Source organism: Lacerta agilis, chromosome 2 (genome assembly GCF_009819535.1).
Source record: "Lacerta agilis isolate rLacAgi1 chromosome 2, rLacAgi1.pri, whole genome shotgun sequence".
In the NCBI taxonomy this organism is placed as follows: Eukaryota; Metazoa; Chordata; class Lepidosauria; order Squamata; family Lacertidae; genus Lacerta; species Lacerta agilis.
The window spans coordinates 30,089,777-30,115,129 of NC_046313.1; the positions used below are offsets into that span (position 1 = coordinate 30,089,777).

The 25,353-nt window shown below is 45.7% G+C and overlaps 1 protein-coding gene and 1 pseudogene across 1 annotated transcript; both read right to left on the bottom strand.

The window, feature by feature from the left end:
- Positions 1-553: 553 nt before the first annotated feature.
- MYCBPAP (MYCBP associated protein) lies at positions 554-21,999 on the bottom strand. Its single transcript, XM_033139223.1, has 19 exons — positions 21,880-21,999; positions 19,968-20,095; positions 19,124-19,286; positions 18,869-18,975; positions 17,001-17,181; positions 16,391-16,506; positions 15,321-15,471; positions 14,850-14,965; positions 14,540-14,661; positions 13,912-14,017; positions 12,483-12,672; positions 11,208-11,395; positions 9,413-9,559; positions 7,997-8,317; positions 6,520-6,641; positions 5,221-5,336; positions 3,370-3,482; positions 2,942-3,124; positions 554-713 (listed from the first exon to the last, which is right to left on the bottom strand). The coding sequence occupies exons 1-19, from the start codon at positions 21,926-21,928 to the stop codon at positions 612-614; spliced, it is 2,721 nt and encodes a 906-aa protein (XP_032995114.1). The 5' UTR covers positions 21,929-21,999; the 3' UTR covers positions 554-611.
- Positions 4,198-4,401, bottom strand: LOC117043038 (annotated as a pseudogene).
- Positions 22,000-25,353: the final 3,354 nt, after the last annotated feature.

Below are 25,353 nucleotides of genomic sequence, written 5' to 3' on the forward strand. Positions count from 1 at the left end.
GCACACCTATCACAGGAGGGCCGGCCATGCTGCTAGGTGGGTATGATTTTAGGGGTTGAAGAACTACAAAACCAGCTTGATTTAGCATTTCATCGGCGGGGTGGGGGGGAGCACCATAGCTGAACAATTCCACTTCTAAGCTTCTGAAAGCCCTTGTCTGTAAACAGGCTACTATAGCATTGATGGAGCTCTGCAGGCCCCAACAATCATAATCCAGGGCTCTGCAATGCATATAGAAGTAGCTGCCTGAAATCTGTTTTTATGAGGAAGAGGTATGACAACAACAACAACAGCAACAAGTATGATCTACCCCTGGGTTCAACCATGTCGTTGTTATTGTATGAAGCCAGTCATAGCATCGGTCTGAAAACCTTGCCATACTGTGGATTGCCCTTAATTACACCACCGAAATTTTCGACAGGGTTATACACAGCAGAGTACAGAGAAACGAGTAGTACCAGCCAACTGTGGCAGAGTTAATTGTGCAGATTAGCCCTCATGTCTAGTTAACGAATTGGCAGCTTTATAAACGAAAGGAAACTGCTCTGGCACAGCATATATAAACAGGGTTTATTATTATTATTATTATTTCATTACGAAATCAGTAGAATTTAGACAAAAGGTGGTTTGTTCTTCTTTTCTGAGGGATCCTTCTTCAGCACCTCAAAGAGGGAAAGCATTTTGCTTACCATTGAATCCAGCAGTCCATAAACCTAAGAACAGGAGTCAAAAAAGCTTTCAGGACAAAAATGTGGACAGCAGTGTCCCAGTAGAAAGGTACACGTGAGCAGTCAGTCAAATATGTTTTTTCTCATGTGTTTGTGTGTGTGTGTGTGTGTGTGCAGGCATCCCATAACAAACATTCTCTGTGTGTGAAAGAGGCATTTTTCAGCCTTTAACAGAGCAACCCTGTACGGTACATGTCTGTTCAGAAGTATGCCCCACTGAATGCTCTGTGGGGCTTGCTCTCAGATACATGGGTGTAGGATTGCAGCCTTAATGACCAACTGCAACCGAGGACAACCCTCTATATTACTGCTGCAGAATTCCATCATCAGTGACAAATTGGAGCAATCCCAACAGCTCCTAAAGCCTCTTTGTTCCATTAGTATAATAGCTGAGGAAGCTACAAACATATCCAGGGGTCAGTAAACTTTTTCAGCAGGGGGCTGGTCCACCGTCCCTCAGACCTTGAGGGGGGCCGAACTATATTTTTTTTGGGGGGTGAACGAATTCCTATGCCCCAGAGATGCATTTTAAATAAAAGCATACATTCTACTCATGTAAAAACACCAGGCAGGGCCCCAAAAATAACCCAGAGATGCACTTTAAATAAAAGAACACATTCTACTCATGTAAAAACACACGGATTCCTGGACCGTCTGCGGGCCGGATTTAGAAGGTGATTGGGTCGGATCCAGCCCCCGGGCTTTAGTTTGCCTATCCATGATATAAACATATACTATTTGGGGTGCATGTAAAGCTGTAGTCCTAGCCTCACCAAACTTGGAAATAAGGCCCACTGAATTCAACAGGACTTCGGAGTAGACATTAGGACTGTGCTGTAACCTGCTGCCCATCTTTCTTTTCAGTGGGCTGAGGAAAGGCTGAAACCTTGCCTCAAACAGATGCAAAAGAGGACTGTGCATTTAGAGGCAGGGTGGAATTGTCATTTCAAGAGGTTAAGTGCTTCATAAAATTTTGGGAAGCACTCTGCCTATCTAGCTCATGTTTGACCTGCTCAGCTGAAGAAGATGCAACCCCGTATATCCTTTTGGCTAGTGGAGGTTGAAGGCAGGTTATCGTGCCTGCTGGCTGTCCTGGGAGAGCCTGGAATAGCCCTCAGGTGCTGGTCTAGCCTGCCCTTCTAAGCTAAGATCAGGGGTGAGAAGTGGCAGGAATTAGATGGCCATGAAATGCACACTTGCCCACTGCATACTCAAGTGTGGTTCAGTAGACATGGATAGGATTTTAGGAATCATATCATATCATATCATATCACTAGCCTATCTAGCTCAGTTCTGTCTAAGCCAACCGGCGGCAGCTCTCCAGGATGTCAGGCAGGAGTCTCTTAAGCTCCTGCAGCCAATGAGAACCCGTGGATGTTCGGGTTCCAAAGAATGTTTGCAAACTGGAACACTCACTTCCGGGTTTGCAGCGTTCGGGAGCCAAAACAACCGAGTTCCAGAGTGTTCGGGATCCAAAGTATGACTGTATTTTTATTATTAAATTTCTATACCACCCTTCATTTAGAATATAAAAACAAACAAAAACAATTGCCCCCCCCCCCCCCGTTTAAAAGGCCATAGATTGTATTAAAATGTTATGGTTCTGGCTGAGTTTATTCCGGAATAGCAGCCCTACCCAAATTTCTTTGCTGCCTAGCCATATGCTGTTAGGAGACAAAAAGTGTAATTATTCCATTGGTCTATTAAGTCTCAAGTCTGCCTGAGTACCGAGAAGAAGTCAGTGAGGAGAACAGTTTCGTATTTCAGGACTGCGGGAGACTCTATTTCCCCCTAATTCCTGGCCTCTTGTGTTATCACAGAAGATAAGTCTGCTATTATCAGCTTGAGGAAGCAAACGAAAAAAGTCACTCTGAACTTGCGGAGAAGGCACCCGTTTCAAAAGCAATGCATGCATGAAGGACTCATTACAGAGAAGTTTTAACTTTCATCTCAGGAGCCCGGATTAAACAGTTGTCCGTCTCTCACAACTGCACAGCAAGTTCTAAGCCTGACATCAATTGTCGTATGTTGAAAAGATGGCACAAAACGAAAAAGACGATGACAAGCAGCCTCATCCTAGGCACATTTGCTCAAAAGCAAGGCCCACTACTGTAGTTTGAACAGTACATACCTACAAATAACAGGGTTCAGAACTTCAGATAAAGTGGTAAGGAAATGGAGAAAAGGTGACAGCACTGGGCACACCGACTTACTTCGACATAAAGTTTCTCGTGGTACTTTTCCTGCACGATTGGATCCACTTGTTCTTGGTGAGCATCTTGGCCCTCTGCCCCTGCAGCTTCCTGTAATGCAGCGACAGCCTCCTTTGTCTCCTTTGTGGAACCTCTTGCTTTTCTCTCTTCTTTCAATTTGGCTTTCGTGCTTTTTGGACGTTCCTGTTTAGAAAAAAACACAGGTATGATATAGACAGTAGAGAGAAACTTGGAGCAAGCCGAGGACGTACGTCACATGCACGTCTTCTCGTGTGTATTTCCCAGCAAGTTGCCCGTCCGAAGGAAACCGCCCTTTCACAGAAAAGAGGCAGCTCGGTTCAGAAGCTCCAAAATCCTTTTCAAACACTTCCTCTGAACCAAGTCCTTCGTTTCCAGCATCCGTATCTTAGAAGAGTCCAGCTATGTACCTCTTTGGCTGCTTTCGCTTTTTCTTTTTCTTTTTCCTTTGCAGCCTTCTTGTCTTCTTTCTGAAGTTTCCGGTCCTCTTTCCCCGTCTTCGCGGCAACTGGCTTCACCTCAACTGCGCAGAAAACAGAGCAGTTTTGCTAAACCGAACCCTCTTTAGATTAGAATTGACAACTTTCCATTATTTCACCGGTCTCCGTCATCTACTTTTTTGCCAGGTAACTAGTACCGAGCTCTGAAAAGTCAGGAACATTTGAGATCCTGTTCAACAAACATCATTCGCACATCACCCTAAACCAAACCATGGCTTAGCATGAACACACAAACATGCAGGCTTCCAGAGCGGAGACTGCAAAGGCTTTGCTCCTCCCTGGTCATTTCACTGCTGAGCTGAGCTGGCCTACTTGTGATTTGTTTGGAGAAAGCTACAGGTGAAACTCGAAAAATTGGAATATCGTGGAAAGGTTCATTTCTTTCAGTAATTCAACTTAAAAGGTGAAACTAATATATGAGATAGACTCATGACATGCAAAGCGAGATATATCAAGCCTTTATTTGTTATAATTGTGATGATTATGGTGTACAGCTGATGAGAACCCCAAATTAACAATTTCAACTTTGGGGTTTTCATCAGCTGTACGCCATAATCGTCACAATTATAACAAGCAAAGGCTTGACATATCTCGCTTTGAATGTCATGAGTCTATCTCATATATTAAACTCCAGTAGCTAATGAAAACAATTGCTTACATAAATGGACTTTTCCACGATATTCTATTTTTTCGAGTTTTACCTGTAAACCCAAGTTCAGATGATGCACTACAACAAACCATGGCTTAGTTTAGCTCAGCTCAGCAGCAAAACGACTGGGGAAGAACAAAGCAGCTGCAATCTCCTCTCCGAGAGCCCACTTGGTTGCTCATTCATGCTAAACTTTTAGTTTCCTGTTAATTATGTTGCTTTGAATATATACTTAATTAAACTGCAAAGAACAGATACTACACTTGATCTTAGTCAAAAGACTGGGAAATATTATTATTATTATTATTATTATTATTATTATTATTATTATTATAAGAAATATTATAGTATGATGAATTTGCAAGCAGGATTTGAAGCATGAGTAACAGGGGAAAAAATAGGACTTACTATAATATTGTTTTGATATAAGAGATAGAAGATAGGGTGCAGTAAAAGGGGAGAAAATAAAATCACCATGGAAAACGGGATGGAAAGTCGATAAAGCAAAACAATGTATTGAAGTGTATATGTGAAAATTCTTCCTTTTCTCTTGAAATTATATATATATATATGAGAGGGAGGGAGGGAGGGAGGGAGGGAGAGAGAGAGCGAGAGAGAGAGAGAGAAAATACTTTATATTTTACTTTCTTCAGCAATGTTTTATTCTTGTTTCATTTGATGTAGCTTATAAACCGCTCTGAGATGTTTTTGTTTAAAATATAAAGCGTCATAGAAATGAAATTAATGATAACAACAACACTGGCATGACAATCTAGCATGGTAAAAGGTAAAGGACCCCTGGATTGTTAAAGCCAGAGTGCATGGAAACACCATTTACCTTACCGTCGCAGTGTTTATCTACTTGCACTGCCATGCTTTTGAACTGCTAGGTTGACAGGAGCTGGGACAGAGCACCGGTTGTGGGGATTCAAACCACCAACCTTCTGATCAGCAAGTCCAAGAGACTCAGTGGTTTAGACCACAGTGCCACTCGCATTCCATCCTAGCATGACAAGGTACATACATAGCCGGATTGGCAGGCTGCAATCTTGGCCTCTCCAGATTCTGCCAAGCTCCACAGAAAGATCTCCTCCGTTGACACAATAGCTCACCTACTTCCTCTGGAACAACTTCTACGTAAGTATCCTTCTCAGGCATACCAAGCAGCGACCTGAGCACCAGTGAACGGCTCACCAGACCATCAATCACTTCACGCAACAACTGGAAACTGCAATGAAAAAGGAACTAATTTAAGTTGGAGGAGGAGGAGGGGCCTGAGAAAGCAAGATAACGTTGCTACCTGTTTTTCAGTGGTTTTTCTCCACCCTCAGAACCAAAAGCAGCCTGAAACTAGCAGGAGATGCCCCATGTTAAGGCGACAAGGCAGGATAGGGAAGCTCCAAGTGTTGTCACATTCCAACTACCATCAGCTTGGTCCAACTAACTACCCAGCTCAAGTCAATGACCTGGGGCCAGTCACCATCTGTCAGGCCAATCAAGAAGGTTGTTGCAAGGGGCGGGAAATGGAGGAAGGAGAAGAGTAATACATGCTTCCCTGAACTCCTTGGAAGAAGGGACTGTGGAATAAATAAACAAACCCAACTACATCTAAATTCGGCTTAAGAACAAAGACAACTGTGAGCCACCCAGCACCCCAAAATACCTTTCCTCCTCTTAACATGGATCAACCCACCTGTTGGGAGCCCCAGCCTCTTCCCTGCTCTACATAGCATTTGGGTTTGCTTCTGGGGGGGGGGGGATAACAAAATCATAAAATTGGGGGATCCCAAGGGTCATCTAGTCCAACCCCCTGCAATGCAGGAATCTCAGCTAAAGCGTCCATGGCAGATGGCCATACCACCTCTACTTAAAAACATCCAATGAAGGAGAGTCCACAGCCTCCCAACGGAGAACCTTCCATTGTAGAACAGCTCTTACTGTCAGAAAGTTCTTCTTATGTTTAGTTGGAATCTCCTTTCTTGGAACTTGAAGCCATTGCTTCATGTCTTACCCTCCCGAGCAGGAGAAAACAAGCTTGTTCCCTCTTCTGTGTGACAGTCCTTGAGATATCTGAAGATGGCTATTGTATTTCCTCTCAGTCTCCTCTTTTCCTGGCTAAACATACCCAGCTCCTTCAACCGTTCCTCATATGGCTTGGTTTCCAGACCCCTGATCATCTCTAATTTGGCTGACAATGTTACCAGTTAGCTAGCGTAAGGTGTATGGTGGACAAAATCAATCCTTTACAGCAGTTGTGGGGAGTCTTTGACCTTCCAGATGTTGCTGAACTCCAGCTCCCATTCTCCCTTGCCAATGGCCATGCTAGTTGGGGTTGATGGGAGTTGGATTTGAGCAACATCTCAAGGGCCACAGGGTCCCCCATCCCTGCTTTACAAGCATCCACAACATACCATATTTGGTAAAGGAGGTCTGTCTGAGGCATCACTGGTGGATAACAAAGTTCCAAGGCCGCTTTATTGAGCTGGGCCAGGGCAGCTTCTCGTTCCTCTTCCTCGGGGATTGTCAGCAAAGTCTAACGAGAGAGAAATCACAGCCAACATTTCTCAGTTTAGTAACAGCAAATGTTCCTGGCTATCCATGGCCAGACCAAGAGCACCATGCCTGGTAGAATGAAAAATTTGGGCAAAAGAGCTGTCAGCGAACCGTCAGAGCCCAGCGGGGTGGTGGAAGGGCTCTGCAAGGCTGAAGGTTCCCAACACCACTGGAGCAGCAGGAAGACATCCTGCGGGAGCGACAGGCAGGAAGAGAGCTCTGTGGGGAAGGGGCTGTGGGATGCTCCAGGTTCCCAACACCAACCAAGCGGCTCAGTGGAGGCGGGGGAAATGGCAGTTCCGTCGCCCCAATTGTGTAGAGGGGTGAAACGCAGGGATGAGAGGAGGAGACTTGGGGTGACTAAGACGGTCATGGACTTTTGAGCTCTGCAATGTATATAGTTATACAATAAATCCTGTAAATAAGAGAATCCGGAGTCAGGACTCTTTACTCGTGAGAAGCCACTACAGAAACCTTGCAAGAGCTGCCCCACATCTAGCAGCCTCTGTGAAAGTTAATAGCTGGTCTCAGCCTTGTAATGCTTCCACACCTCCAACACGCCCCTGTCTATGGGAAATAAAGGTAAAAGGTAAAGGACCCCTGGATGACTAAGTCCAGTTAAAAGTGACTATGGGGTTGCAGCGCTCATCTCGCTTTCAGACCAAGGGGGCTGGTGTTTGTCCACAGACAGCTTTCCAGGTCATGTGGCCAGCATGACAAATCCACTTCTGGCGCAGCAGAACGTGACGGAAATCAGAGCGCACAGAAAGGCCATTTACCTTCCCACGGCAGCGGTATCTATTTATCTACTAGCACTATCGTGCTTTCAAACTGCTGATTTGAACCGCCGACCTTCTGATCAGCAAGCCCAAGAGGCTCAGTGGTTTAGACCACAGTGCTACCTGCATTCCTTTACTGAATGCTTGAACCACAAGATCCGCATTTACTGGATACAGGGATTCTCCCCTTTGGCATCCACCTTAAAAAACGACATGGGACTAAACATATGAAAAGCCATATTTGCATTTGAGTTTCTAATGAAGGTAGCAGCATTGGGGGTGGGCTGGATCTCTGGAAGCTGGCTTGGAAAAGAAAGTCACTGGGAAATAGAACTAATGGTGTGTTGCTCTTCCGAGGTTACTCGTGCAAGCGTCTTAAGACGGCATGTTTGTACACACCACATTCCAGTGTCTCAGTCCTAGACACAACTCCCGATTCTTCTTTCAATCTAGCTGCCTTCAATAAATGAAAAGTTTAGATATGTTGATAAAGAGGACGAGGCTTTCTAGGAACAGGGCAGAGCCAGGAGAAGTAAGGAACACTCGAATCAAGCACCTGTTTAAAGTCAAAGATGGACAGATTCCACTCCACTCGGTTGATGTCCTCCATTCGGTTGATGTCCTCCACATCAGACCTACTCAGCTCGCCGGCCAGCTCCTCTGCCATGGACTTCCTCACCGACGGATCATCTGGGGACACGCTCTTACGGAGCAGTTCATCGGGGCTCTTCTGCCGAGACTCCCCACCGCTCTTGGGCAGAGAGGCTTCTTCTTGGGTAGCGGTGCTTTTCCTCATCTCCTCCTCGTCTGGAAGAGGATTCATGAGTTTATTCCACAGATCATACAGCTCCTTTACCACTTGGTGCTGGTAGTACAACTGAAAGCGATAGGGAGATAAAAGAAGGACATATGAAAAGCCCCTCTGGTTCATCGCTCTGTTCTCACCATAGCCAACCAGGTGCTCGTGGGAACCCCAACAAGCAGGACCCCAAAATAAGAGCACTCTCCCTACTTGCAAGGCCCAACAACTGGTATTCAGAAGATAAGGACAGCAAGGAAGGATTAGATACGCTATGATATTAACATACTTAAACAGATTCTGATGGATTCCGTGATGTAGAAATCCCCTTTTAGGATATAACTTGATATGCCAGCTATAAATAAATAAATAAATAGATAATGGCTCCCAGATCTGCCATGGGAGCTGTGATGTAAACGTTTGCTACTTCAACTATAGGTGGCTCTGTGTCCAGCTGTGGCAGTAAATCAAGCTGTTCTCTTACAATAAAGCTGTTCCTTTGTTAAACAACATCTTGGCCTAGCTTCTTCCCTGAAATCACCTGACAGGAGGAGTATAGAATCACAGAATTGTAGAGCTGGAAGGGACCACGGGGGTCATCAACCCCCTTGCGATGCAGGAATCTTTTGCCCAACGTGGGACTCGAACGCACAACCCCGAGATTTAAGAGTCTCATGCTTTACGGACTGAGCGTATGCCGGGTAAGTTCCGGAAACAGAGGCCGCAGCCCCTCTTGGGGGAGGGGGACTGTGTCACTAAAATCCACAATCCCTTCAAAGTTCAAAACTCTTCGTTCTAGCCGTTAGGCAACAGAAATACAAATGTTCCTCAATGAGGAATGTTGTTAAAAGTCTGTCCCTATCTTGCCAAAGAGTTATTCGTTTCCTGCTCCATTTACCTCTAGTAATGAAGAAAATGCTCACTTTCAAAGGTAACTTCCCATCGACCAGTCTTGGTTTTTAAAGTGACATTGAGCCCCGTCCTCCAGGCCTCGGTGACTAAGCCAACAGTCCTGTACGCACTTAGATAGGAGTACGTACCATGTAACTCTGTGACACGCACTTCTAAATAGAGACAGTTCAGGAGTGCAGTGCATGAACCCTGAAGCTGATTCCTGACATCCTGACCCATAAAAGACCAACAGCACCTTCTCACTCCAAAGCAGAAAGATACCTCTGGGTTCATTCTGTGGAACAGCTCTTCCTCTGTGACATATGCATCGTGAGGAGACCGTGCTCGCTCTGGTACGCGGATTTGATCAAGCAGGTCCTTCAGATTCTCCTCCACTATGACAGCAACTTCCCGGGCTTCTAGCTCTTCCTGCGATTTCCAAGAAAAGCACATGAAAGTTTGGGTATGCACATTCCTCTTGCTGCTTTCATCCGCTGAGGCACACGGAGAGAAAAATACATAAACATGCAATGTCGCCTCAGGGCGGCAGAAGCAAAGAGGAAGGAAAATCTGCCCTCTGCCACTGCCCAGGTGAACAAGGGCTATGGGGAGACTGTTTCTCTCCCTCCCTTCTATTTGAGTATCTCTGCCCAGCCAGCCTCACAAGGTCACTGTAAAAGTGTGAGTGGCCCAAGGTCACCTAATGGGCTTCATGAATGAGTGGAGAGTTAAACTCTGGTCTCCCTGGTCCTGGCTGGAAGTTCTGCTTTGGCCTGGAGAGGCAAGAAGGGAACGGTCCATTACAGTGGTACCTCTGGTTACATACTTAATTCGTTCCAGAGGTCCGTTCTTAACCTGAAACTGTTCTTAACCTGAAGCACCACTTTAGCTAATGGGACCTCCTGCTGCCACCGCGCCGCCAGAGCACGATTTCTGTTCTTATCCTGAAGCAAAGTTCTTAACCTGAAGCGTATGTAACCAGAGGTTACCACTGTATAGTCAGCCAGGGAACACCAGCAAGCTGAGTTGCAACTGCTCATGCTGAGCCCTTTGATCACTGTCTCCTTCACTGCAGGTCTTTGCCACCTTCTCTTATCACTTGTAAATGTAATCTTCTCCTGGGAGTGTTAAGCCAAGATAAGATCACCCAAAATGTCACTCCCTCCTTGCTGCTGCTACCTCCACACATTAACTAATCAAGAAGTTTCAGTGGTCTGGGGTTCCCTCCAGCAAAACCCCAAAGATAGCTTGATCTATTTCTCCCCGACCAAACTGGAGGGCAGGATGAAGATGTATTTTTAGAAACCATTTCTCAAACCTTTCCTGGCAGGATTGGAAGTCTTTGTTCTTGTTTTTCACTTTTAAGCCCAAGTTGGGCAAAAGTTGATGCTTTTCACCTCAGCAACCAGGAAGCTTTTGGATACTGAAGAGACAAGAGCTAAAGACCCCTTCCTGTCTGGCAAGCCCAACCCTTCACTCTCCCCCAATACAATAAAGTGCGCTTTTTGTTAACTCTGGGGGGTGCCAGAATCTGGAGCGCAATCAGGTCTTAATGTCAAAAGATCCAGGGTAACACGTGGGAACTGCAGGCTTGCATGCAAACTGTACACTACGTAAGAGAGGCATAGTCCTGAATCTTTCAGTGATAGTGATGGACTTGGTGGTGATGGACTCAACTTCCCTCAGGATCAGCCAATATGGCCAAGGGTCAGGAATGATGGGAGTCGTAGTTTCCAGCAACATCTGGAGGGTCACAGGCTAACCCAGGGGTCAGCAACCTTCGGCTCTCCAGATGTTTCGGACTACAATTCCCATCATCCCTGACCACTGGTCCTGTTAGCTAGGGATCATGGGAGTTGTAGGCCAAAACATCTGGAGAGCCGAAGGTTGCCTATGCCTGGGCTAACCAACCCTGCTCTACAAAAATCCCCGATGGCATTCTTTCATCTGTATGACCATGACAAGGACAAACCCCGTGGACAAACAGAATGTGTGCTCAAGCCTACTCATCTCACAAAATACATTTAATCTTAGAGCACCCGATAACCCACAATGTCCGCAGCACCTGTTTGATTACCTCTATCTCGTTCCTGAGATCAGCTGATATATCTTCATACACAGCAATTCCCCACAGGGTCACTTGCAACATAGCACCTCCTAACAACACAGGACGAGTGCCAAACTCCCAGGACTCTGTGAAGATGCCTGCATTTATCGCCTTGAAGATGAAAGAAAACTTCCTGGTTTCTCTAGGTAGGATAACGCCTAACAGGAACAGAAGGGAACAGGGGATGCATTGCAGTTTCCAATGGCAAGGCAACTCCTCTGACAGCCACTTCACATTGCTTTAGTTTTCATTCACATATTTTCAGACTCATATCCCTATCTATCAAGAAGCAAGAGTCCTCAAGGCTTTTGTAAGGATGCAACACGGGCTTGCAAAAAACATGTGTTTGCCGCAGTGTGGATTATACAAGCACACGTAGGATGGCCACAGCCCCCTATTTCATGTAGAGGCGCCACTAAGCATGCCTTTGTCGTTGTGTAGCGTGCAAAATGGCCCAAGGCGGAACAGAAGGAAGGCACTGATTTCAGTTTATTAGGTGGCCTTTTGCCAGGATACTCCATATAATCTTCACCCTCTGGTGTTAGCCTCCCTGTTGATTTTGTCTCTCCTTGAACTGGGAGATATTGGGGACAGTTCAGCAGACTCTCTTTAGTCACATGTGTAATGACCTGGCCTTGGACAAAACACATCCAACCAACTGCAAGCTTTTGACACTAGGCTCTAGGCACAAATGGTCAGTATCATAACCATCTGGTTGAAAGCCCACCCATGTGACTCTACAACCTCCAACAGCTTTTCTTCATTTGGCACCCAGGAGGATCCCCTTTGCCTCAACGCCTGGCCACAGAAGTACCACACGCAAATAGAAAGGGTGGAGGGCAGGAGTCACCTAACAAGCATGGTCAGAAGCCCCGTGCAAGGACTTCCATTTGCACAATGGGGCTTTCCCCTGCCCTTCTTGCACCCCCAGAAATTAGCTCTGGGTGGGTTGGGAGAAACCCTAGAATAGTGCCCAGGGGAGAGGGGGAGTAGGGGAGTCATGCTTGCACAGATGGAATGCCTATAAGATCACAACATTGAATTCTACCCTCTTCTTCTTTAAGCAGCTAAGATTACTACCTGCTAGCTACCACCAGGGCACAAAGATGATCATACTTATACTTGAGATGAGAACCGTTATGCTCAATTCAACCTCCTAAGGAGGTTGTCCTGCCTGCCGGCCTCATTTGGCATTTTTATCGATGCTGCAAACATCGACCGGGGATGGGAGGAGGAGTCACCCACCTGATCTGGTGTTGAAGTAAAAATTCTGCATGTCTTTCCTTTTTTTCTCTTGAAAGCTAAAGGGTTGAGGTAGCCTTCGCCAATCATACCAGATGGCAGCCGTGCCGTCATTGCTCACAGTGAGCAGAGATTCAGCTTTCTCACCTACTAGAATTTCAAAGGTGACCCGGGCAGCGATGCCAACTTCACCCTATTGGGCCAAAAGGAAACAAAACACAAGGATGCCAGAAATGGTCAAGTTTCGCCCGGGATGACCACACTGCCCCCCCCAAAAAAACCTTACCAGCTCAGGGCCAAAGCCAGTGCCGCTTCCTGATTCTGTTACATCTTTTTCGGCAAAGGAAGACCCAGAAAATGTGACACCCATGAACATTTTGAACATTTTTCAAAGCACATGGAAACGATTTGCCTTGGTAGTTGTTTTTCTTTTTGTGGTTATTGTTATTTTTTTTTTGATTTTTGTATTTATTTTTGTTAATTTTTGTTATAGTGTGTAGTGTTTGTTTTTATGTATGTGTTATATTGTTGAAAATTTAATAAAATTCTATTTTTTTAAAAAAGGAAACAATTTGCCTTGGAAGGCAGCTTTTGTTGCACCATTAGGTACCACTACATGATTACAAACTGAATGCAAGACACAAGGCTACAGCAGAAGCAGCTAACCAGGTGCCCTTTAAACATTGTGCACTACGGCTCCCATCATCCCTCACCCTTAGCCATGTGGGCTGTGATTGGTGGGAGTTGGAGTCCACTAATATCTGGAGGGCAGCATGGATTTGGGGACGATTTTAAAAACCTGGCCTACCTCTTTCCTGCCCTCGTACCTGCGGCTCCTAGAAGCTGTCAGCATGCAACAAGTGACCACACCCCAGAAAACAGCTTAAACTGGTCAGCTAAAGCAGGTGAGGGTAGCCGATGGGTCTTAAACCCTTGGTGAGTTAGGGACTTCTTGTATCTCCTGCGTGCGAAAACAGGTGGATTGAGCAAATGGGACCAACAGCAGGTCCAACGGTCAAGAAGGCAGTTTCTGCATGTCCTGTAGAGGGAAGTGAGGGGCAGGTGGGGTTCATCAACCTGGGAAGTAGAAAAGGCTAAGGAGTCCTTAAGGCAGCTGGGTGGCATCTTTCATGCCTCCTCTGGCAACTCCTGCAGCCAAGCCGGCATCAAATGTATTGCTTTTCTTTGCTTTGGACCACATCAGCGAGGCTGACGGAGGGGTCTTGCCGTCTGGGCAGCCCACAATCTCCCATCCACACTGCCCAGGGTTTGAGCCCCATAAAAGTCACTTTGTTACTGCAAACGCAGCAAGAACAACACAGGAGGCAGCAGTTGCAGCCCCAGCAGGTGCCGTAACCTTCCAACGGTTTGACTTCACCCCCCAAAGGCGCACTCCCGAGACAGGACGAATGCCAACCACAAGCCCCTGTACCTCTTCAGAAGTGGTGCTGATCCAGCGAGCTGGTTGTTCACAGAACTTCAGAGACGGGCCCAACACTGGTGCTGAAACCACATCTGGGTACTTTGCTAATGGGTCCCTAATAAAGACAGCAAAATAAATAAATAAATAAATAAATAATGAAAATCATTCAAGGTCAATTATGTAGCTCGGCAAGATTTAGTCAATATTTTTGTCTCTGATTGGTAATTTCTTCTCTTAGTAACCAAAGTGACCAAAAACTCGCTAACTTAAGAGTTTTCTCAAATGAAGAATTGTTGCATGCAGGCCACTGCTGGAGGGGTACACACTTTAAATCAAATATGGAGATATATATAAGGCACGTCATCAAAAGAGGAAGAAGAGAGCCAAGCCCCCAACTCACTTTGGGTTCCAGAGCCTGAATGGGTAAAGTAAAATAAAATGGGGAGGGTGTTGCATAGAAGAACTGGAGGGTGGGGAAAAGGTTAAGCGGTCACTTGCACTCACTAATTCCCCCGCCCTGCAAATACCTGCTGCCCAAGAATGAATGTTTTATGGGGAATAAGGGTTTGGAGAAACCATGCTGCCCTCACAAAGCCAGGCTTTGTTCCAGGCCTGTCATCAGCCAAAAGTTACTAACCAGTGTTTTTCTTCAGGAAATTCTCTACTTTCTTCTTCTTCTTCTGCTAAGGATGACAGACTCTCTGCCGTTACACTGGTGTATGGGTGATTTCTGCTTACAACTTCAAGGCCATCCAGGTCCTTAACTCGAGGGAAAGGGGGCGGGGGGAGAACGTACTGTGATTTGTGTTGGCTTTGTTTCTATTCTTCAAAAGGAAAACCAGAATATCCAAACACAATTTACATTATAGACAAAGGGAAAGCTACCGAGAAGTTATACTTTGGCCTCGTATGAATAGCCTTGTGCATTGAAATCATTGCCGCCATACCGGGTTGTAAAAATCCAACTTTTCTAAGATATCCTTTAACTCGTTTCGCCGCTGCTTCAGAAAGAGACTCTTCTCCCAGGTGCGATGGAAACTGAGGTATTTCGGAGGTCTGGTACCTGTGGGGAATGCCCAAATGTGACCCACAGATATATACACCAACAGGTCTAGTAACTGAGCTTTTATGTTTCTCAATAGAAAGTGTCCTCATGAATGCCAAGCTGCGAGCTTAGCTATAGCAGTTTCTGACTGATTCAAGCTGATCTGAATTATTATTTTTTTCGTATTTACCATCTCAGTAGCCCTTGTTAGGGCCCGACGGCAAACAGTGCCGCAGGGTGGATGCCGTGCGACTGCCCAAATGTACTGCAAGATCACATTTGCAGCGAAGCAACAGGAAATGACTCTATTCCTTCTAAGTCATCCTTGGCATACCGCCCCCCCCCCCCAGATAGCCTGATAGTGGTGCCTCACCCATCTCCTTCCAGATGATGCGAGGTTTCCCAATGTGAGTGACTTCTTCTGGGAAGCCAAGCTCACTTTGGCCCATTGACACCGCCAGTCCGTTGACCTCATCTCCAATGAGCACAGGCTGGTTCCAGAATTCAGTCCCTACATTGAAGCCCTAGGAAAGAAAGCAGAAGGTCGCATAGCTTTGGTTTGGTTTTGCGACACAGGATAAAATGTGGGGACAACGCGGGGGAAATAAGAACACAAGGTAAGGATATGACTCAGGATTTTGAAGAGCTGCTTGGTTTAAGGATGACCAAAGTGACCTGCTGATCTCTTCTTGTTATCTGTAATTACTCTCCATCCAACCCTGCTTTGATACTATCTCTGTATTTATGACCCTGCATTTCTATTTTACTTTTTTTTTAAAATCACACACAGAAACACTCCAAGCAACATAGCCAATGAAAGTTCAAAATCAGCAACATGAAAAGGCACCAAGGCATATTACAAATCTAATGAAGTAGATATTAAAAACAGCTAAATGGTGACTTAATGTTTGCATGTTGAAACAGAAATAAAATGTTGACTGAATGTCAATTGTTTTTGTTTATGTTGCATAAAATACTGCAGAGTTCTTGTGCCTTTACAACAAGGTTTTCATGCAATGCTGAGCCAAACCATGACTTTGCATGAATGTACAAGCATGCAAGTTCCTGGAGAGGAGGCTGTAACTGTATTGCTTCTCCTCCCTCCTTGCTGCACTGCCGTGAACTAAGTCACGGTTTGCCTTCGTCTGGCTATTTGACCCAAGGCTCATAGTTTGCCTTGCTCCAGACAAATCACACGTGCTGCTACAAAGGTTTGCTACAGCTAAACATTTGCCTTCAACATCCGAATTCAACACCTTAATGTTACCATTTGTGGGGATGCATTTGGAGCAATGGTTCAAGCCCAGCTGACTAACTTGCATTCCACCCCCCACCCCGAATGCTTCGAGGGTGTGAGTGCAAAACACGCTTAACTACGCAGACGTGGAATTTGTCACAAGTCTCCTCAAACGTCACCCAAAGCAAGCTATCAAGAACAGTCACCTTTCCGAGGTACAGAAAAGGGAGGCTGCGGTCAATTAGAGTACGCTCTTCCTGGATTTTTCTGTAACTCTCCGCAAAGTTCATCAGCAGCTTGCTTTCTGATTTGTGGAGACATTCTAAAAACAAAACAAACAGGCAGTCAGTTGTTCTCGTGCTGTAGGCCAGTCCCGAGGCCTAGGAAATCCACATGGCACATGTCATATGCTATGGGTTATAGCTCCTCACTTATTATTAATTACGGCATATACACCCCACCTTTTCTCCAAGGAGCTCAGAAGGTGGCGTGCACATCTCTTCTCCCCCTCCCCCCACAACTCTCAATTTTATCCTCACAATAAGTCCGTGAGGTAAAGTTAGGGTGACAGAAAGTGTCTGGCCCCAAAAGTCACACCAAGTGAGATTGATGGCCGAGTGGGAATTTGGTCCTAGCCCAATCCTCTACCCACTACACCACACAGTCTCCCTTACTTAAAACCTTCCCTCCAGTCAAAGATAGAAAAGGCACTAGTCGGCATTGGAGTGAGTGACATCAGCCACCATCACTAACATGGGTGCATCCAGGTTTATTTGGGAAAGCCTGAGAGTCGCTTGGCTGCAATGTTTTATTTACCACACAGCCTTTTCTGCTGCGCCCTCCTGAGCTTCATGTTGCGGTTCCAGTTCTGAAGGGCCATGTGCTGCCGCGAAGGCGGCGGGGCGCTTCTCTTTTCTTCCTTGCGCTTCTCTCTGAACCTCCCCAAAAATGGGACTGACACTCCATGAAGTAATTCACCAGGAACTAGTCTCGCTACCTGTGGGGAAAAAACAGAAAACAGTGGTGCAGGCTTTAATTCCTATATAGGGAACAACAGCCAAAAAACAACAACCCTCAAATAGGCAAGATACTGACCTCATGCAATGCACCCACTATTTATTTATCACATTAAAAGTTTGCGTGACTAACTTTTAATGTGATAAATAACTTTATCACTAATTAACACATAACTCCAGGCAATTCCAGACAGAAGCTTTATATTGCAAACAGGTTGGCCGCATCCAGATTTTCCTGGATGTTTATTGGGCATGTTACAGCCCAGATTTTTCAGTCACAATCATAGAATTGTAGTGTTGGCCTTCACCCAGGTACAGTTCCCCTTTATCATGTACATAGCCCAGGAAGACAACAACAAGAATCCACCGACAGCATACAAGTCAATATGGCTAACCTGACCTAAAAACCCACCCCCTCACACAAATAAACAAATCTCACTACAGCCAACCAAAGGCAACCAACCGCACCCTAGGCCGCTCCCAACCTCTCTCGCCACCAAGGAAATATAACAAGCGAATAGAAAGAGAACCCACACAAGTGACGCTGACACGAAACCCCACACATACACTGAGCAGAGGAATAGAAGCATTGCCACCCCACCCACCATTCCCCCTCCCCCTCTTTCCCCCTCTTTCCTTCCTCACCTAATACTGCATGCAGCACTAATGTCTCACAACAAATGTAACTGATCTGTAGAAAACACAACTTGAAAAAAGAGACAATGCCCTCCCATCAGATGTCAAAGAGATAAACAACTACCTGACATTTAGAAGACATCTGAAGGCAGCCCTCTTTAGGGAAGTTTTTAATGTGTGACATTTTAATGTATTTTTAATCTTTGTTGGAAGCCGCCCAGAATGGCTGGGGAAACCCAGCCAGATGGGCGGGGTACACATAATAGATTATTATTATTATTATTAATTATTATTATTATTATTATTATTATTATTATTATTGTAAACTAATAAATTTTTAATTATTTTTTAAAAAAAAGAATTGTAGAATTGGAAGGAACTGCAAGGAGGATCCAGTCTAACCCCCCAATGCAGGAATCTTTTGCCCACTGTGGGGCACAAACCCACGACCCTGAGATTAAGAGTCCCATTCTCCACCATCATTGCCATTCTGCCACGCATCATCTACACCAGTGAGCAGAGCCTGATAGAATGTATCTGGAGCAGCAATGGGTGCGTGATGTCCCTCACCTCAATGAGTCCTCCCCCTGCCTTTTTCTGTTCTGGGCATGCACAAAGGTATTCATGACTTGTATCCAGTCTAAAAGTGTCCCATCAGTGCTAGGTTTTAAGCTTGTGTAACAGGTCTCCCCACCCTCCTAAGCAACCTCTAAATCTGTTCCGGGGTGTTTTCACCCCCCAACCCTCCAGAGCAGATTTGAGGAAGGTGCGAGGCACATGGGACAGAATGAGAACATCCTGTTCCAAAAGCATAAATCTTTGCTCTGATGGGATGCTCACTTAGTGCTGCATTGGATAAAAGTGTCTATATTTTATTTTATTTGAATGCAGGGAGTCAGACAAAATCACCAGTAAATGACAGGCTTAGAAAGTTTAAACAGCTACATGGGCCTGCTGGCATAAAAAGGTCCTCGAGGGATGCCTTCTCAATTTACCCGCAAAATAATACTACATACAGCAGCTGAAACCAACCTGATCCTGCCCTCTTTTTGTAGCTTCTTGCTTGAATTCCTGGAGACTTCCTAATATGCTATGGGGGAGGATATATCCAAAGTTATCAAAAACCGGTTCTTCTAGACCTACAACAAAGACAGCAGAACAATAAATCACAGATCAGACCCATTGTATAGGTCAAACATCAGAGATTATTTTTTTTAAACTTCCAACAACTATTCAGGAATTTCCAATAACTAGCACAGCTCACTCTGGAATAAAAACTGACTATACCAGAATAATGCAGTGATTTCTTGGTTTCATCTGAAACAGTTGGATAAGCAACCAGGAAATATGCCTTCTTCCCAACTTCTTGGGGCTTAGATTTGCGAATGAGGTACTTCTTGGTCACAGGAATTTTCTCTTTCTCTTCTGGAGGCAGTTGTGCAGTACGGAGCTACCGAAACAAAACACAGCCCCAATGAAATGATCACTAGAGTGAAACATGAAACTAGGATCCATGGCAACGTTTTTACACGTTCAGGTGGTAAAATAAATTCTTAGGAGAGAAAAACAGAAAAAAACCAAAAAGGAATCGTAGAGTTGGAAAGGACCTTAGGATCACGTAGTCCAACACCGTGCAATGCAGGAATCTCAACACACATTTCTCCATCCAATTTGAAACCACACCAGACCCTGCTTGGCTTCACTAATATGCTAGCAGTTTGATTGCTGCACCACTAGGAAGCTACCCTAAAGGTAAAAGTCTAGTCGTGGACGACTCTGGGGTTGCGGCGCTCATCTCGCTTTACTGGCCAAGGGAGCTGACGTACAGCTTCTGGGTCATGTGTCCAGCATGACTAAGCCGCTTCTGGCGAACCAGAGCAGAGCACGGAAACGCCGTTTACCTTCCTGCCGGAGTGGTACCTATTTATATACTTGCACTTGACGTGCTTTCAAACTGCTATTTTGGCATGAGCAGGGACCAAGCAACGGGAGCTCACCACATCGTGGGGATTCGAACCACCGACCTTCTGATCGGCAAGCCCTAGGCTTTGTGGTTTAGACCACAGCGCCACCCGCGTCCCCAGGAAGCTACCCTAGCCTTCCACAAAGACTGCTGACATCCTATACCCACCTTTTCCAAGTCTTCCAACTTGATGGCTAGAGCCTGGATTTCATCTCCTTGCAATACACAGCTCACAGGTTCCGGCTCTTCTTGAACCGGCGAGGAAGGCTGCTCAAATGTTTTTACCCTCTTCTTTTCTGAAACACAATTTCTTCGTTTTCTACAGAAATTCCATTTCACTCATCAATTTAAATTTCGGAAGAATCGCAGGGCAAAGAAAAGCATTGCTCCATTCCCAGTGTATATCGGAGTTATACAACATTGTGGCTTCAATCCAGATACAGGTCACACTCCTACCCAACAAGCCAAGAATATGCATGAGCTGTATGTGGGATGCTGGAAGACTCTTCCTGGCCACTTCAATTCCCCCTTTGCATGAGCAGCTGAACCAGGCAAAGGCAAACTCCAGCCCTCCAGATGTTTGGGACTACAATTCCCATCATCCCTAGCTAACAGGGCCAGTGGTCAGGGATGATGGGAATTGTAGTCCCAAACATCTGGAGGGCCAGAATTTGCCTATGCTTGGAACAAACCAGGACCCAGCACTTAACCAGCAGCTTCCTGCTATGGACAAACCCAGAAACTATGGCTTATAGCTTCAAAACAAGGCAGGTTATTTAAGCCACCCTTAAGCCATGGATTCATACCCTGCCGCATTTCCTAGGGCAAAGCATTCCAACATCTCAGGACAATCACAGAAAAGGAGGGGTTCCTTGTGTCAACCCGCCATACGCCCCAGCTTTTCGCAGCTCTCCTGTACAAAAACATGGTGAAGTTGATCTCCATATGACACATTTAAGCGCTGCATTTCTGTGCTTCCTTACAGGAAGGTTTATGCCTTATTAAAGAAGTACATCTCTTTCTACACACGAGACCTGATGGAAGCCACACACTTCTGCCACAGACCTATCCTCTGTATGTTGGTTTACTCCCCTTCTAAAGCCAACCAAGCCAGTGATCATTGCCACTTCTCGTGGCGGCGAATTCTGTAAATTAATTCCACACAATGTGCAGAAGGACTTTCTTTCTACTGTCAGGAATTAACCGTCAACTGAAAGGCCACTGAAAGACGCTCCCCGCACTTACTATGCACACAGGCACACCCCGGTTAAGGTCTCTCACAGGAGAATGAGCACCCTGTTCTCTTACTGTGCTTGACTCGTCTCTACCACCCTTTTGTTGCCACTTTCTGCCTCTGTGAAGATGGTGATTCCGGGACTGAGATCTCTCAAGCTTTTGCCAGGATATGCCCCAGCTGCAAGGGGCTTAGTTTGAGCAAACACTTAACCCTGGAACCTGTAGAAAAGTGCAGCAATAATGAAGCTTATAGTGCATAAGGTCCCAGGTACAATCCCTGGCAACTCCAAGTTCAGCTGTTTGCACCCCTGCCAGTCATTACGGTTGTACAGCGGGAAGGCTTCTTATGTTCTTATGTTGCTTGAATATACAACTTCTAAGGTCAGAGACAGCAGTTCCTAAATGTTCAATACCAGTCTCTTATAAGCCCCCACGTCCCGTCCCCTCCGTCCCACAGAATCCCACTTCGAGGCCCCCAATAAAATATTTGAAGGCGCCGAGCCCCCCCCCCCCCTGCAAAGTTGATGGGCACTGCCATTCAAATGGTGTGTGTGCACCATGTTATGTGATCGATTATGCAGGGTGGGGCTTACCTGCCCCCCACCCCCCTATTCTATTCAAAGTTTCGCACTCCTGCCTCCATCCTTTGCTGTGGTATGAAAAATGGCGCTAGAGCACCTTGCAAGCTCCTCCTGTGGGCATCTTCTGTTTTGTTTTTTAAAAAAATTAAGTGCTCTCTCCATGCCGAGCTTAATCTAAGGAGGCTTCCTTCCCAAGGCGGCTGGGAAACGCAGCCAGATGGGCTGAGGATTATTATTATTATTATTATTATTCCATTTCCTACCGGGGGGCGTTTTACTGGTGCGCGAGTCCTTCTTTCCCGGCTTGTTCATTTTGCTCAGGCTCCCTCCAGCTCTCGCCACCCGCGGGAACTGCTACTTTCCCTCAAAAGCAAGCGCGCGTGCAGCCAGCAGCGTTCCCGTCTCCACAGCAACGACTTTTCTTCTAACAGCCGGCGGCGGTGGCGGCGGCTCCTCCCCCACGCGGGGCTCGCGGGGCCAATTAGGCAGCGGAGACTAGCCACGCCCACACACGCCGATGGAAGGGTGCAGGAGAGGGAGGAAAGCCCGGGTCCCCGGCCGGACGCACGCGCAAGGCTCGGCGCACAGGCGCCGTGTTCCGTGCGCGCCGCCGGCGCAGCCGTGCAAAACCCCAGGGCAATTGCTGGGGCGCGCGTGGCGAGAGCGAGCAGGTTTTGCAGATCAGCTGTGGAAGCGCGTGGGGCTGCTGTTAGCCGCGCTTTGCTGCATAAGCTCGGGTTGGCTCCAAGGAAGGAGTGCAGCCGGAAAAGCACCCGCTATGTTGCGCGGCAATTCCTGCTAGGTAGTGGCTCCCTGTTTGCCTTCCTGGTTCATTTGTGAATCATAGCGTTGGAAGGGACCCCAAGTCTCATCTAGTCTAACCCCTGTAGCGCAGGAATCCTGCCCACAGTCATCCCGGAGCGAGTTCAAACCTTGTGCAGCACAAGTTGTGCTTAACACCAGACGCCACCTTCTCTTCTGCTGCTGCTGATTTTGATGCCCAACCTTCGCCAGTGGCGAGTTCACACACCAAGGCTCCAGTTGCAAGAGGAGCGGTAGAATAGGATTCCCTTTCTGAACTCCAGAAGCACCCAACCGGCTGCCTCCAACTCTGAGCAAATCCCCCTTCTAAAAATGGGAAGTAAGCAGAGAGTGCGCCGCCCCCCGCACGGATGCAAATACGCGAGCAAGTGGTGTCGCCCCCGCAGTTCGGGGGTTTCGGTACTTGGTCCATTGTTTTCCCGGATGTGACGGTGACAGGAAAAGTCCCATTAGTTTACATGTTTATCAAGTGATGTAGAAACGTAAGTGTTGCAGGAGACGCCCAGTGAGCTCCTGACAGTTCCAAAATAAAATCCTAGCGTGGGAAATGCTACAAGGAAGAACGGGAGTGGGAGGGCACCCCCCCATCTGCTCCCCCCTCCCGTATTTGAGAATAAACATTTGCTTTAGGAGAAGAGTTCTGCTACCTTCTAGCAAATATCATATGCAAAAAAAATTAATGGCCAAAGCAGGTGATGATACTCCATTTAAACAATTAACAATGGTGTGGATGGCTTTAAAAATACAGGTGTGTATTGAACACTTTGCTGCCTACTGTCATTTGGATTTGGTAAATTATGCTGTTTTGGGGTGGGGGGGACCAAAGCATGTATGTCAAAATGCCTATACTGTATTTTTTTTAAGGGGGGGGCAGGGAGAGAGAAACTAAAATGGCAAAAGAAAAAATAGTCATAAACTGATAAACACTTTGTTAGGAGCAAATCATTGTATGTTGGCCATTTCCTTTTCTTCTTCTTATTCTTTTAAACCAGACCACACAGGTTCCCTGCATCAAATTCCATATGGGACAAATTATTTTGTATTTTATAACTAGAATATTCAAGCATTTAAATGATGGAATGCTCCTTTGGCTCATCCGGTTTTAACTATACACACATTTCCTTGCTCATATAATAGAAAGTTGTTTTCAGAGGATTATCTGAAAACATGTTCCCTTCTTTCCTTCCTTTCTTTCAGTTAAATCTTGACTATGTTTAGCCAGAAGCAAGTCTCGGTGATTTCAGTTTGAATCTCAGCCAAGCAAATATGTTCAGGATTCCAGCCTAAATTTCGAAATCATTTCGGCGGATCTAATTTACCAGTGAGGTCTCTAAATACACTTTGCGGCTCAAATAACAGAGGCACGAGATCATAAGGAACTCTGCTGTTGCAAAGGTATTGCTGCCTCAACAGGTTCCAAACTTGCTTTGGGAAGGATGTGAGTAATAGATGTGTTCCTAGGCTGCAACTGCAACTTCGTGCTGTATGTCTTTGTCACACAACCATGTTGCTGAATAGGAAACACCATATTTTCCATTTAGCCAGCTGAAGGAGTCTAGCACAAGCTAAAGGCAACCCTCAACTATCTGCTATGCAGATATATCCTATGGCTCTTGGGCTTGTTCTTTCTTCCCATGGTTTTGATCACATCGTTCCTTTTTTCCCATCTTCAGCTGGCTACCTTGTTCGTATAAACTTCTCTTATACAGCCATTTCTCCCTTTAATTTGTCAACCCTTTTACCTACTCTTTTCTTCTTCTTCCCACATTACTTCTGCTGGTTCTGTTCTCCTGTTCAATCTTGGCTTCTATGTGCTTTGCCATATCTGCCCGTTCTCTCCCCCCCCCCCAATTGTTATTAATTGAATTCCCTTCCCACCAAAATCCACACGATGCCATCTTCCAGCCCCTCTAAATGTACTTTTTTTCTATTAGAACTCCCTCCCTTCTCTTCTGCACCCCCCTCCAACTCAGCCCGTATCTCCTATATTTTATGTCCTTATCTCTCCTTTTTCCTCACATGTCTATTTTAAATTATAAGCTGGCAGGCAGGGAATGTGTCTGCTTGTCCTATTTACATTGCAGATTCTATAGCCTAGCTACTGCAAGGAGGAGAATGGCAAATATTAAAGACTATTAGTCATAGTAAATCTGTTAAAAAGTTATGCGCACTAGTGAAGAGTAGATGGAAATCCAGCGTAAAAAGAAGCTGCAATTAAAGGAGCTGTAATTATTCCACTTTAAATTTAATTCCTGCCCTAGCAGTTTACTCTTGCCTCCCAGAGTGATTGTAATAAGCTTTAATTGCTTTACTGATTTTAATCAGCCCTTAGATGTGAGTGTGTTTGTCTCTCTCCCTGCATTTGGAAAGAAGAGGCAGTTTTTCATGAGAGAGATTACACACACACACACACACACACACACACAAACCCCTGATGGGTAAGTTAGAAATGACATAGCAGCCCATTTACCTCCATGCAATTGTACCAAGGTGCAAAACTCACAAACTTTTTGCATGTTTAGTGAAGCTGTGTTTGGTGTAGTTATCGGTATCCCACTTACAAGTCTGTTTTATTTAGGCATCTAAACCTCACCCTGCAACAAATTTCCTGTGTGGCTTAGAAGAAATTATTTTTAAAGTCTATCCTGCGGCAAGAAAACCAACAGCACAGGAGATTGCTAGGCTTGTTCCCTAAAAAAGCAGCATAAAAGTAGTTTCACCTCAGAAATCTTATTCAATTTTGGCAAAAAAAACATACTAAGTAAGAACTTTTTACCAGGTTGGCGAGATGAACTTTAAGCTGCATGGTGTTGCTTTGAATCCAGGTCTTTCCATCTATAAGCTTCTGCCATACTATTTAAAAAGAGCCTGTTAGTCTCTGGAACTGAATTTTATTTTTGTTTCAAAAGTTATGT